The 15,189-nt window shown below is 36.5% G+C and overlaps 1 protein-coding gene across 5 annotated transcripts in view; it reads left to right on the top strand.

The window, feature by feature from the left end:
- Positions 1-15,189, top strand: part of RAB11FIP2 (RAB11 family interacting protein 2) — a 51,466-nt gene that overhangs the window by 23,051 nt on the left and 13,226 nt on the right. For 4 of the 5 annotated variants that reach the window (XM_039482263.1, XM_039482262.1, XM_039482261.1 and 1 more), the window contains 2 exons: positions 1,660-2,102; positions 3,180-3,651. In XM_039482263.1, the coding sequence (XP_039338197.1) occupies positions 1,660-2,102; positions 3,180-3,651 (915 nt within the window). Of the gene's footprint in view, positions 1-1,659; positions 2,103-3,179; positions 3,652-4,830; positions 4,884-15,189 lie in introns of all 5 variants that reach the window. The other variant, XR_005583017.1, reaches the window with a different exon arrangement.

Genomic DNA, 15,189 nt, shown 5'->3' with positions numbered 1-15,189 from the left:
ATTGTTACAAAACAAGTTAATAAACATCAGATGTCAGTTTAAAATTATAGTAATGTTCTGATCCCTAAATGAAAACATATGCAAATTCAGGAATATCCTTGCAAGAATACTGTCAAAGATACAATATTCCTGTCTGAGATTTAGTGGGGGGATAAATGCTTAATCACTGCTGAGGTTGGACTTCTTAAATTTGGAAAAACTGACTTAAAGTTTGTATAATTTTTTTGTTTCCTGGTCTTTCTTGCCAGAATTTACTTCTTCCCTTTAAGAGTGCTCCGACAACAACCCACAATCCCACATGAAATTTTGACCTGTCCAGTAAATGGTGTAGAAGGGGGAGCTTTCACTGCTTCAGCTTTTGCTTGGCTGAGAAACTGGATCTGCTTTTATTAATAATGTACAATTTAAGTCCAGCGATAGAACATAAGGGTTGTGTATGGTGTATGTGGATGGATTTTTTCGTTTTTGTGTTTAAATACAAACAGTAGAACATATGGAGTCTGAGCAAGCTTCTTTTAAAGGTGACCTTTCAAAGGGCATCGGGGAGTTGTTTTTTTTTCACTTCTTTTGCTACTTTATGATGTACAAAGGACAGGTATATGGGTGGGTGTGTGTATTTTCTGTTTACATTAGAGTTTAGGTTTTGTCTACCTTGTTTTTCCATTAAAGAGTCAGATGAACTAGTTAGGTTTGTGGCATTACTGATACTAAAGAGGGTGAAGTCAGGTTGACTGAAAAGAGAAATATTTTTCTTCACTGTTAACACTTCTTTGTTTGCTTTTTGTTTAACCTATATGCAAATTAAATGCCTAACAATTAGAAGGAAGAGTATCCTTATTAGAGATGTAATTCCCCTACCCCTTTATTGAAGGGATGAAAAAATTCTCAATCCTCTTATCCGGGCCTTCAAATGTATACTTAGTAAAAATAGAAAGCCCTTCTTTGTGGGGGCATACCTAAGTGGGGCCTGATTGCTCTGCTATTTGTGCTCTTGCAACTAGCGTTAAAGGCATTTGGAAATGAACTTGCATAACTGATGGGATGTTTGGCCCTGAATTACCCAAAGGTCCCAATGGCAGTCTGTGACCACTTCTCTGCTAGTGCCACTCATGTAAACCTCAGCAGGGGAGGAAAAAAAATATTTACTGGCATATAAACTTAAGCAAAACCAAAACAAAAATGAATTTTGGGTGAAACACTTGGCAAACAATACACATTTATGTAGTACGTTATTTACAAATAAAGGCTATTTTGGAAACGTTGACAATGTCCTTTTTAAATGGCAAAATAAAAAATATTTGGCTGTTTAGTGCTAGATGCCAGATTCAGCCTTGTTAAGTAGATGCAACTCTACTGACTTCAGTGGGGTTTAGTACACTTGCACCAAGCCTGACTTTTCACCAGTCTCACATTCCAAGTGCCAAAGTAATTTTTAAAGCTTCCTTTTCAAAAATTTATATTGGAAAAAATATAAATTTGATCAGTTTATTACATAGAAAATCTTAACCAAGAATTCCATGAATAAAAATCTTTGTAGCACTGGTGTTCAGTTTACAATATCAAGATTATTTTAACTTGTAGTAGCATGCAGCTTTATGACTAGTCTTCATAATGAAACATATCTCAACTTGCTTTCTCTCACTTCCTTTCTCTTTTAAGATGGTTTATCCTAGAGTCCAAACAAGGGAAAAGAACTAAAGCCAGAGGAGAAATCAAGGTCAATATTCAGTTTATGAGGAATAATATGACAGCAAGCATGTTTGATCTGTCAATGAAGGACAAAACAAAATCCCCCTTTGCTAAACTGAAAGACAAAATGAAGGGTCGAAAGAATGATGGAACGCTTTCGGATACATCTTCTGCAATCATTCTGAGTACTCACATACCTGATGCGAACATGGACATGGCTAGTAATGAAATACAAATAAAATCAAAACCAAAAAAACCTTTCCTTTTGGGACCTCAGCGATTATCTTCAGCTCATTCAATGTCTGATTTAACTGGATCACATGTGTCTTCAGAAAAAATGAAATCCGGCACAATTGGCCATACACACATTTTCAGAAGTCAGTTAGAATCTTTTACTTCTGTTGATGAAAGAGGTAAGTAAAACATGTTTTTCTTCATCTTAGCCATTATGATTGTAGTCTCATTGCTATCAGAGTGAAAACATTTAAGAATCTCTTGCGTTTAGTGCATGCTGTAAATTCCATACAAAAATGTTTAAAATTATTTCTCTGTACAGTAGGTTAATTCATAGAAGTCTTGCCTTTTTATTTAGATCAGTAGGTGATGCCCATTTCCCGTTTAAATGTTGTTGCCAAGAAACAGGGAATAACCAGCTTCTGTGACTGTTTCATTGACCATTTTTTCTTAAGTTTAAAGCATACAGTAATAACATTACATTTTATGTAGCAATCCAATACAAAACATGGTTTAACTGGTCAGAAATGTTTAAGAAAAAAATAATCTGATCATGTTTTTTAGAATGTCCAGAAACTATCATCAGAGTAACTCTAATGTAGATAAAGAATTAAAAATACTTTTAGTTGTGCAAAATTTCTTTTAGAAAATGACAAAAATGTATTGTTCTACAACTTCAAACTAGTCACAACCACCTTGTGTGTACAACCTAATTTTCATATCAGCAGTTCTCAAACTTTAGCAGCCCAAGGACCCCCATTTTGATTTAAAAATTTTCACAGATCCCCAAGCCGGCTTCTAATTTTCCTCGGGGGTGCTCAACCCCTGCTCAGCCCCTGACCCCACCCAACCTATCCCCTGCCTTTGCCCCTCCTCTTCCCTCCCTTGAGCGCGCCCCATCCCCACTGCTCCTCCCTCCCAGCGCGTCCTGCATGTTGCTGATCAGTGGGGCCAGTGGCCTCAGACATGATTCGCAGACCCCCCTGGAGTACCATCGCGGACCGCAGCGTGAAAACCACTGAGATAGAAAATAAGTGCTTATTGCAGAGCATATGGATTCCTTAAAAATTCCTTAACCACATACTGGGGACCACAACCGCTTTGCTTTTTTTAAAAGCTCAGTAAAAATTGTCTCTTGAAATTAGAACCAATTGCAAAACTTCTAAACCTGAATTTAATAACATGAGCTCTCCACTGGTCATAAAGTGTGAGGTAATGTCTCACTGCTTATATACTAACAACAAAATTGTTTGCAGGAAGTCTAAAATCTCCACATAAGAGGACATTAAGTGCTGATACTTCTAAAATGAACCAGCTTGACAACACAGCTGATGAAAGTGAATCAGCATCTGAAGCACAAAATGACCCCTTTACAAATGTGAGTGCGTCATTGCCCCAAAAGTTTGCAACGCTGCCAAGACAAAAAAATCCATTTGAAGAAAGCCCTGCATCATGGGACCAAAACATAAGTCTGTTTTCCAAGCCTGTTGAAATAAAAAAAGAAATTAAAAAAGAGAAAAAGGAGAAAGTTAGCCTTTTTGAAAGAGTGACTGGAAAAAAAGATGGCAAGAAGTTGGACAAACTTAGTAATGGAGGATCTGACAGTGCATTTGAAAGTCATTTGAAATCACCTAGTGCATTTGAAAGTCATAAGGAGAGTTTTGATTATGATTCACGTAATCCGTTTACAACAAACTTCAAGCCCACAAGCATGTTGCCGGCATCTAGGTAGGTTTTATTTTATTTGGACCTGATATCTTGAGCATGTTATATAAATGAAAATGTGTTTGTGTTCAAGTATATAACCTTTGTGCTTTATTATATATGTTTATACCACTGCTCATTCATTTGTAAGTAAAAAGGATGAATTTCTTATATACACCTCTACCTCGATATAACACTGTCCTCAGGAGCCAAAAATTTTTACCGTGTTATAGGTGAAACTGCGTTATATCAAACTTGATTTTATCCGCCAGAGCCTTCCTCCAGTTCTCCCCATCTTAGTACACTCAGAAATCTCTGGGTACATTTCCCAACTAGAGGTTTAAAAGGCAAGGTAATGTAAATGATAGACAAATGCACTTGTCTTGCTTAAATTACAAAGAAACCATATACCTGGCCTCATGCAGCATGTATCTGAAGATTATCTGATAGAATGTCAAGGCTGAAATGTAACTTTTGTCATTTACACAGTTTAAATGGAGACCACATGAAGAATGTAAAACTATTGTGAATGTAGGTTGGTAGGACAGGGTCTGTTTTTCTCAGGCATCAGGATGGCTGACCATTAAGCTTTTAATGTTGAAGGAAGTGTATCACCTTTTTGAATCTGGGACTTAAGGTTTGAGGTGGTGGATTTAGTTTTGGTTTTGACCATAGCTGACTGGAGATTAGGATGATACAAGTTTTTGTCTGGATCAAGTGAATCTGAAAAAGACTGGCAATTTTTTTTTGTAGGGGGGGTGTCTGATTTATTATCTAAGATACCTGGAGCACACATACTCAAAGGTAATTAGGTGGGTAACTTACACACACACACACACATACATGAACTCTTGGTGGGTCTACCAGGCCTCTTGAAGTTAATGCGAGTCTTTCTATTGACTTCAGTGAATTTTAGATCAGACCCCATGTTAATCCTAATTAATTTAGTTTGGCATTTTTGATTAAACAACAATAATTTGAGGAATAGCATTTCCTGGTAGTATAGTTAATTGTTGGCTAGATGAGTTCCTGGAAGGAGGCTTTTGTTCATCACCTAGACAATCCATTAATTGCCCACCTTATTGATCATCCTTGCTGTTATAAAACAATACATTATGAAAATAAAAAGTAATTGTGTTTGCTACTTCAGAAGTGGGGAGGGATGTCAGTAGTTTGCTTACAGCACCTATTTGTTTCCAACAGTTAAATGGATGCAGTAGCCCTTGGGAAAACAGGATTTCGTTTTCATTGTTCTGGTAAGCTTAATAAGGGTTAACCTGTTAGAGAATTACAATAAAATCAGCAAGAGTAAGAGATGTTGGAAATATGGAGATATAGGAACTTGTAATTTCTGATAATCTCAGCTCAGGCAAGAGCTCTTTCTGTACCCTTGAGCAAGTCATTTAACCTTTCTGCTTCAGTTTCCTTATTTGTAAAATAGGGATGATGCTTCTGTACCCCTTAAAAATTTTGTGAGGATATTAGAATTGATTAAGGGCTTTGAAGATGTAAAGTATTATGTAAATGGTAAGGGTTATTTTCTTCTTTTATTGTCTGATGTAAATGTGCATTAGAGACTTCTGTGCTAACTTCTTGATGTTTGAAATCTGTTATGGCCTTACAGTAAAAGAAAACACACTTTTTGTAAATGTTTATAAATCCATTAGTTCCAAGGCATTTACACCATGCAGCCAATGAAAAGTCACTAAGCATACAATATATGCTAGTATTCTTTGTCATCCTTTAGCAGTAATGGGATTTGTCTTCATAACTCCTAATTGACTGCTTTGAAACTTTTGCCCTATATATTATATTGCATTCATTATTGTAATTGCTCCCATTAATTGATAGAGCTCTCAGGAGGTTGATCTGTGGACACCAGCCATGTTGTCTTTATACTGAACATACCTAAATAAATAGATATTTGTTTTTAAAAATAAAAATCCTTCATAAAATGACCAAACCTTTGTGCATCATTTCTGTAAAATTGTTTGTTTAAAAAAATACACTACAGTAGGCTAATAAACTGATGTGAAAATTTCTCAATTTACACCACTTGACAGGTGCTAAAAGAAAAGCATCTTTAATTCTAATGTGTTGTTAGGACCGCTTTAGAGAGATTGTGCAAGTTATTAACAAGGTCCTCTGAGACAGGAGACGGGTAATTAACAAGACCTACAGAAAGAGTTTAGGTAATTAATGAGCTTCTGGGTACTGGACACACGGTAACAAATAGTCCAATAGTTAAAGCTGACAGGTTGTTACTAGTATGATCAAATGGCAGATTTAGGAAAGTGAATTGATAGATGTCTGTGAGCTTTCTAAGAATCATTTAAAAATAACTCTTTAGATTATATTTCCATGACAGAGTAGTCATTATAATGGTAATTCTACACTTAAACAGTTCAGGAGCTAGTTGAGATTGAAATTTCTTTACAGAATATCAAATGGATGTAGCACCCCAAAAGGAAAATGACAGTAATAATTCCTCTCATGCCTCCTTAGTATAAGTGGTATATATCTATAATCATTGTCTATTTTAGAAAAAAGTCAGTTAAACAGCTGAATAAACCTTCTGTGAACTAGATGTTCTAGAAGCTGAGCAGACTTTGATTGAGTTAAATACATATATAGTAAAATAAGAAGAGCTTTCTCTCCTCACATGAGTTCTGATCAAACCACTCAGAAAAAATAAGAGAAATTTGGTTACTTCCTTGATTTCTGGTTTCTTATAAAATACTTCTATATACTGTGTATTTTAAGGAAAGAGGAAGGGAAATATAGAAGTGGAGAAGGAGGGAGTATTCAGATCTCAATAGGATTCTTTGTATATACATTTAGATATACCAATCTGTTGGCCATCCACACAGTTTTGGAAGAAAAATACTATCAATTTGGTCAAAGACTGTTGATGTGGAAAGGTCACAATAGCATATGGAGGAGTGGAAATTTACCCACTTTTTTTGTTGATTCCAAAAGAAAATGTATAGTGCTTAAAATATAGGTGTTATTCCCATACTAACTTTGTCACCTCTTTTGTGTATTACATTAATACTGTAATATTAACATCTTTACATTAATTGCATTCAAAGAAATACTTACAAAATTCTTCTAGAAATTGAAATCTTATTTGAACATATATCATAACAACAAATACAAATAAAACCTGCATTCCTTCTATCCTGTCATCTATAGTGACAATTTATTGTGTTTTTAAATATTCTTTTGCTACTTCAAACACACCTAAAAGGTGCATTTGAAAAAATAAAGTTTTTATTTAATAATCTCCATCTGTTTTGTTTATCTATCTCGTTTTGAGAACCATTCCCAGATTTGACAGTGTTTGTCCCTTCAGTAATCTTCTTGCATCCGAAGAAGTGGGTATTCACCCACGAAAGCTCATGCTGCAAAACGTCTGTTAGTCTATAAGGTGCCACAGGATTCTTTGCTGTCCCTTCAGTGAATCTCAATGGTTTTGCATGCTCATCATGCTTAACAGTCAGCCCTGGCTGTTGCTGGGTGTCTGATGATGATGGCTTTCTCTTTACAAATACTTCAATTAATTGTGAAAGTCTGAAATAACATAGATTTTTGTATTGCTCCTGTCTTCCTGAGCTCTCATCACTGTATTCTCACCGAACAGCTCTTGCCATCTCTTCGTTTTCAGATGCTATTTCACAGAACGTAACATTTGAGAATCAGATGGCACAAAAATTACAGGAATTTTGAGAGCATCAAAAGGACCAGAACATACTGAACTGAGGACAAAGAGCAGCACATAGTATATTTTCAGGCTTTAAAATTTCATTAAAGTTTCATGTGTGTCACTGTTACTTCTCAATTTCACCCTTAAGCATGATGCACTAGGGCTCTCTTTCTTCAATAAGCTCCATGTGCGTGGACCCCTGCTCTTGCACAGAGCTCTTTACAGGAAAGGTGTAAAGGAGTGCAATGTTGCTTATTCCTTTTAAAGGTTACAATGCATCTCTCTTCTTAGCTGCTTTTCTTCCTGCACTTTGTTTAGAAGATCCTGCTTCCAGAAAACCCATTATTGTGTCTGCTGCAGTAATGAACTCTCTCTTAATGTATTTGTCTTTTGTCAATCATTCACAAAGCATAGGTGTGTAGGCTACACTGTTCTGAATTTTTTTTCTTTTTCCTAAATTTTTAAAATTTCTTCTTTGTTAGCAGCTGCATACGTTGTTACTGTATTAACTTTATCTTGGATGGCATTTTATTTATTTTCTTCACTTTCCTCTGCTGGTATTCATGAGATTATAGCTAAATTGCCATATTTCTAGTTAAATGAGATTACCGGTTTGATCTCCTAACCTGTTGAGAATATTATGAAAATGATAGAATGAGTCAGTGTATTATACTATAGAATTTTAATATGAACTGTGAATTCAGTATGTAAGGCACCAGTCTGACCTTTTTCTGACGCACAGAACAAGTACAGTGCTCGCAGGAGCAGTACAGGATTGCCACCCTGCCAATGTGCTTAATCTCTGATCTGGAAGGATCATCCCTTGTGGTGAGAGAGTAGTTACATCTCCATCATGTCTCTGTCTTGACATTTGAGCTAAACCTCCAGCTGTGATTGAGATTTTGTGATGTGAACATGAATGAACTCTGAACAGGGCTGAAACCACCAACCCCCAGGCCATGACAAAGCAACTCTTCAATAATTGGGTCACTATCTATGCTGGATTGGAACAGTGATGGACTCTTAAGGGATATTCTATTAACAGTTTGAATTGGTCTTGACTTGAGTAAATTAATCATATCTCTGGTTAGAATACCTATTTTATAAATACTGATGGTGCTTAAAGTTTGTGTTACTAAATAATTACAAGATTTTTAAAAGCTTTTACAGTCTTGTAAATGCATATTAAGGCATATAAAATCCTTTGAAATTCAGTTCCTGCGCATATATAGTAGACTCCACTCAAAGCAGAATGCATTGGCTATTCAGGTCTTTAAAAAATTGTAATTGCTTTAGGTTATTTTCTCAAATTTCATTTATTCAAGTGAAGTTGTTTTTTAATTTAAACCAATGCTCAAAGAATCTAAAACTGATAAACTTCTCCTTTTTTTTTTCTCACTGATGTAAAAATAAATTAATAGAGCTAGTTCTTAAGTCTTCAGAAATAGTTCTTGAACTTGAGACTTTAAATACCTAATTTCAATCTGGAGTGAATTTTTCCAGCTGAGTTATAGATCCCTGAATTTGTGCCTTATAATTCAAGTGCTTACACAACCTAAACTAGAGTGACCTGAATGATCCATAGTACATCTCTTGAGGATGAAACATCATTAATCATTTAGCTAGAGGACCATCTGTTCAAAACTTGATGTCTTAGCTTGATATAAAAATGCCTAATAAAAAGAAAAATATTTAAATGCTTAGAAATATTCCCTTTTTATTTAAGGTTATTGTCATTAGCCAATTTTGCTTATAGAAACTGTAATAAAATTCAGGCTGGCATATAGTACAAAATCACTGCAGCTTTATATTTGAGGTTCAAATAGTCTTTTAATCCCTGTGCAATTATTCAATTATTGCACTTGCATGATTAATACTGTAGTAATCTGGAGATAGTGGTGCTTACATCTAGTGGTTGTATTCAAAGTGCAAGTTAACTTATTTCAAGGTACTTATATTTGAAACTACTTCTTAGGGCTTGTCTACCCTTAAAAACTACAGCGGTGCAGCTGCACCGCTGCACTGCTTCGGTATAGACACTACCTATGCCAAAGGGAGAGGGGTTCTCCCGTTGGTGTAGGTAATCCACCTTTCCAAGAGATGATAGCTAGGTCAGCAGAATTTTTCCTTCAGCCTAGCATTGTATACCCCAATGGTTAGGTTGGCTTAACTACATTGCTCAGGGGTGTAACATAGCTTGCTTGACCTAACTTTTTAGTGTAGACCAGGCCTGAGTGAGTTTAAGCCATCATCCCAAAAGGGCCCCTGTGCATGGCATACCACACTTGTTCTTCTTTCAGCACTGTCAGAAAGCCCCATTATGCATCTTGGATCTGCCTTCAACCCACTGTAGAACTGACTCTTCGCTGCCATGTAACTTCTGCTGCAATTTACACATGTGCAAAGTGGGGGTAAAACTACCATTCTCAATTGGCATTTTACACCCTCTTTTTATTTTCTTTGCACACCTGTAAATGGCTACATAAGGTACACAGCAGTGGAGAATTATGTCCTTTATCTTTTGTTTATAAATATAACAAAGCCACCTCCAGTAAGGTGTTATAAAATAATTATATTTCATGGTTGCGCTTTTTCAAAAGAAAAAATGTAATTTCAAATCACATAAATTGTACTTCTTTTAAAAGAAGTATTGTTGCAGTTTGCATTAATATTAATCCCTAAAAAGTATTTGTTTGGAGTTTTCTAAGTTACTAAGAAAAGTTCTTGACCTATATTTCACTTCCACCTCAGTCTGTTTTTCTCTCTGCCTCTATTCAGCAGCCACTCTTTTCTTTATACATGAATAGGCAGGCTGTTAGTTGTGATAGAAACTCAGTTTAACAGCTGACAGTTGTTTAGTACAATGGATCAGATTAAGTCCAATATCTGAGAACATTTGTGGTTTATTGGTTAGAACACCAAAGGGTCTAGGTTCCGTTATCCGATCTGTGGAGAATATTTATTATGTGACTCAGGACAAGTCACAACCACTTTTCCACACTTTTCCATGCCACTGCTTGCATCCGAAGAAGTGGGTATTCACCCACGAAAGCTCATGCTGCAAAACATCTGTTAGTCTATAAGGTGCCACAGGATTCTTTGCTGCTTCCACTTTTCCACAGTTCACCAATCTTTAAAATTAGTCTAACCCCTCGTTGAGAGGGTGACGTGTGGTCTAAGTTTTGCAAAGTTCTTTGGGTTCTCTGCATGAAAATTTCTATGTAAATATAAAGTTTCATTAGTAACATGATTGGTATAGCACTTAAGCCTTGACTATACTGCCACTTACAGCGCTGAAACTTTCTTCACTCAAGGGTGTGAAAAACACACTCCTGAGCGATGCAAGTTTCCGCACTGTAAAGTGGCAGTGTGTAAACAGTCCTGGCTCCAGCGCTGGTAGCTATTCCTCTCGTGGAAGTGATTCCAGCACTGGAGCCGTGACTACACAGCCATGTTAAAGCGCTGCTGCTGCCGCACTTAACATCACCTGTGTAGATATACCCTAAATTAGTTATATAGTAAGTGCTCTTCCAATATGAGGAAAAGGTTCCTGCCTTGAAGGGTTTACAGTCTAAGGCCCCAATTCTGCAATGAGCTCTGTGTACAAGACTCCTTGAATCCGCAGGGAGCCTCACACTGACTTTAATGGAGCTCCATAAGAGTGTAAGAGACTGCTCGTGCATAGCTTATTTAAGAAACACTGATTCTACACTCCTTAGCATGAAAATTCATAGAAATGTTAACAAAATAGAATGATGGCAACAACAAAAATTCCTGGTATCATGTTTGCAGCCTTGTGGGTCACACAAACTCCAGAAGGCCCTGGATGATTGCTTTGTGGCAGGACAATTTATATAGCAGTGAATCCCAAAACGTTGTTCACCAGAAACTCATTGGGAAGTAGATCACAATAATGTGTCCAATTCATCCTTCCATAGGTGCCATATTGCACTGTGATTCTCCCTAGGAAGTGGTGTCTGCATTACTAGCCTGCTATGGCTGGTAATATTTGAAGGAAAGTTAGTGTCATTAACTATATCATCTGCATTTATTTCTTTTTCCCCTGCTGTATGTTGGTAGTAGGATTATATTCATGTATATTTTTATGAAAATAAATTTACAGTTAATTTCAAGTTCATGAAACTTTCTTTTCTCTTTTTTTTTTTAATTAAGTAAGAAACCTGAAAGGTGCATCACTTCTGAGTAAAGAAACATTTTACAGTCCAAAGATTTTGGATAGGAGTGATCTACTTCAACTTAAAAATGCCCATGTTAAGTAACGTAAAAAAACAAATTGGTGTACATAAGAACATAAGAAAGGCCGTACCGGGTCAGACCAAAGGTCCATCTAGCCCAGTATCTGTCTACCGACAGTGGCCAATGCCAGGTGCCCCTGAGGGAGTGAACCTAACAGGCAATGATCAAGTGATCTCTCTCCTGCCATCCATCTCCATCCTCTGACGAACAGAGGCTAGGGACACCATTCTTACCCATCCTGGCTAATAGCCATTTATGGACTTAGCCACCATGAATTTATCCAGTCCCCTTTTAAACATTGTTATAGTCCTAGCCTTCACAACCTCCTCAGGTAAGGAGTTCCACAAGTTGACTGTGCGCTGCGTGAAGAAGAACTTCCTTTTATTTGTTTTAAACCTGCTGCCTATTAATTTCATTTGGTGACCCCTAGTTCTTGTATTATGGGAATAAGTAAATAACTTTTCCTTATCCACTTTCTCAACATCACTCATGATTTTATATACCTCTATCATGTCCCCCCTTAGTCTTCTCTTTTCCAAACTGAAGAGTCCTAGCCTCTTTAATCTTTCCTCATATGGGACCCTCTCTAAACCCCTAATCATTTTAGTTGCTCTTTTCTGAACCTTTTCTAGTGCTAGAATATCTTTTTTGAGGTGAGGAGACCACATCTGTACACAGTATTCGAGGTGTGGGCATACCATGGATTTATATAAGGGCAATAATATATTCTCAGTCTTATTCTCTATCCCCTTTTTAATGATTCCTAACATCCTGTTTGCTTTTTTGACCGCCTCTGCACACTGCGTGGACATCTTCAGAGAACTATCCACTTCTTGCAAATTACCTGTAAAATGTGCATTGTATAACATATGATGAAAGCACTCACTGAGCTGTGTTGATATTACATTAACCAAGAAGATTTTAATACTTTGAATAGTAAAGACTAATGTAAATACATACTGTATACTGAAAAGTTATATACAGTAGTGATTGTATAATTAATCTGAATAGTGAACGATGAGTATCTAAAAAGCTCTTGCTCCTTAGGGGAAATATGATTTACATACAGTATGTTAGAAGTGTTTGCCGCATACTCATTACAGTGTTAAAGTAAACTGCTCCAGCTGTAATATTTTTAAATTAGTTGTATAACTGTTTTTTAAAACATTGCTTTAATCTCTAGATATTTAGAAACCAAGTATTTAAACAGCCAATACATCTAATGTTTTATTTGTTTACCATCATAAATTTTCAAGAACATAAGTCTCAATCATAAAACTGATCAGAGCAACTTAGAAAGGACTATTCAAGTAATGTACAACCACCAAACTACCTAACTCTTTCCAGGTGGCTGTATTGGAAGGAAAATTAGATATTTTATATCACTGGGATTAAATAAATGTATTTAACTGGTGGAAAAATCATACACACATGATAAATTAAGTATAAAATAATATATTTTATGGTTGTGATGCAAACCAAGACAACCCATAAAATCATAACTATGGTAAGTCTGTCTGTCTTAGTTTATATCATTTTTCTCTAGTCACTTTTTTTCATTGTGACAGGACTTAAGGGGAGTTTCAGCTGTGACTTCAAATAAGTTAATGTTGAAGTCAAAGTAATAAAAGCCAGGAAATTCAAACAGGTTTTACTATTTAATAAAATTTAGATTCTAAAAAATAGTTGCAGTAAAATAAAGGGTCTGATTTAACCTGATAAAAATAACAGATATAAATAATATAACCCTTAGGAAGCTAGCTGATTCCCAGGTGAGTGACATGGGAGAATTGGCTAATTACTATGCTAGGTAGAATTTTCTGTGCTCAGGAGGGAGCTTGGGTTTCTGGCATTTGAATGTTAGACAGGTCTCTTGATTGGAATATGTCTCTTCCTGCACCATTTCATGGCAGGATTTTGCTCTCCTCATTGGCTTGTTCTGCTGACATAATTTACTTCCCTTGTGCTAAGTCATGACCCCTCTTCTGGAGAGTAGAACTGATAAAGGGGTGTTTGCATTGAGACACCAGGCATGAAACATTCATGGAAACCAGCATGGGACCTGGATGTAGAGTCTGACGAGATGGCTAGCAGTGGAAAATTGGGAAGAGAGCATGCTGTAGGCAGTGTGTGCAGTTGTTGGGTGTGGTTCTGGCAATCTGGAGTCATGGAAGGGGTGTGAAATGCCTTGATTCCTTTAGGGTGATGGACGAAATAGGAACAAGAAGGTAGATGAGCTTCCTTAATGTTCTGTGGATTAAGTGTCTGTTTCTCACCATTGTGCTTAAATACTGTACATGTGGCATGTAGGACTTGTCTGAAACTCCTTCTACATCAAAAGTTGGCACAGCTCAGGGCAGTGACAACCATTTCAAACATCACAATATTTTGTTGCTTTGATGATGAAAGCATAGCCTTTATTGTGTTTTAACAATATTTTGTACTTTTCCCCTTTTATTAATTGTGATTTCCCACCCATAGGAAAAAACACTTGATCATTCTTTCTCATTTGAGTGTCATCAGAACACTTTGCATTATACATTCATAAAGAAAAATGTGGTCACTGCCTCAAAGTTCTTACGGTCTAAGATACTAATCCTGCAAACATTTACGTATGTGTCTAAGGTTATATCTACACTGCGCACCTTACAGTGGCACAGCTGTGCCACTACAGCCGTGCTGCTGTAAGGTATTCAGTGTAGCTGCTCTTTGTCGGCAGGAGAGAGCTCTCCTGCCAACAAAATAAAACCACCCCCAACAAGGGGTGGTAGCTTTGTCGGCGGGAGAGCATCTCTTGCCCACAAAGCGCTGTCCTCACCAGTGCTTTTCATGAGTAAAACTTTTGTTGGTTGGCGTGTGTGGTTTTTTTTGTTTTTTTTCCGCACCCCGACCGACAAAAGTTTTACCAACAAAAGTGCAGTGTAGACATAGCCTAACTTTACTTTCATAAATAATCCCATAAAAAAATTAATTGGAATAACACCATTCTGACACACACATGCTAAAGCCTTGTCTACAGTTAAAAGCTTTTCCACTTTAACTATGCTGACATACTTAAAGTAGCAAAAAAAACCCAACAAATCCTAGTGGAGATGCCATTATACCAGTATAAAAAATATTTATGCTGGTATATCTTATTCTGGTTAACGAAGCACAATAAGGCATTACTGGTATAAAGCACCTTATTCTAGTATAACTGTGTCTACACTAGAGCTTTTACTGGGATAACTAAGCTAATTTTAAAAAAATCATTCCTTACTAACATAATTCTGCCAGAAAAACTTAAGTGTAGACTGGGTCTTAAGTTGGAGGTACCATGTTTGTGACAGATTGTTGGGTGGATTATCATTGAAAACACTTCATAGGAGTAGTGTATTACACGGGAGGGATTTGAAAGAAGAGATGAAGGTTATTTTACCACACAGGATTGGAGTTAAAGGAGCTACATGGATCAAGGTGCTAAAAAAGAACAGAAGGAATAAATAAGCAGTGTTTAGTAGCAGCAGAAGTCAGCTGATCTACCAGTTATCTCTTTCTTTTTCTTAGGCGTCATTGGACCCAATGTCATCTTAATGAAGCTTATTTTAATATCTTAGTCA

Source organism: Mauremys reevesii, linkage group 7, assembly GCF_016161935.1.
Source record: "Mauremys reevesii isolate NIE-2019 linkage group 7, ASM1616193v1, whole genome shotgun sequence".
Classification (NCBI taxonomy): Eukaryota; Metazoa; Chordata; order Testudines; family Geoemydidae; genus Mauremys; species Mauremys reevesii.
The sequence above is the reverse complement of the archived record's forward strand: the minus strand, read 5'-3'. Positions and strand labels throughout refer to the sequence as shown.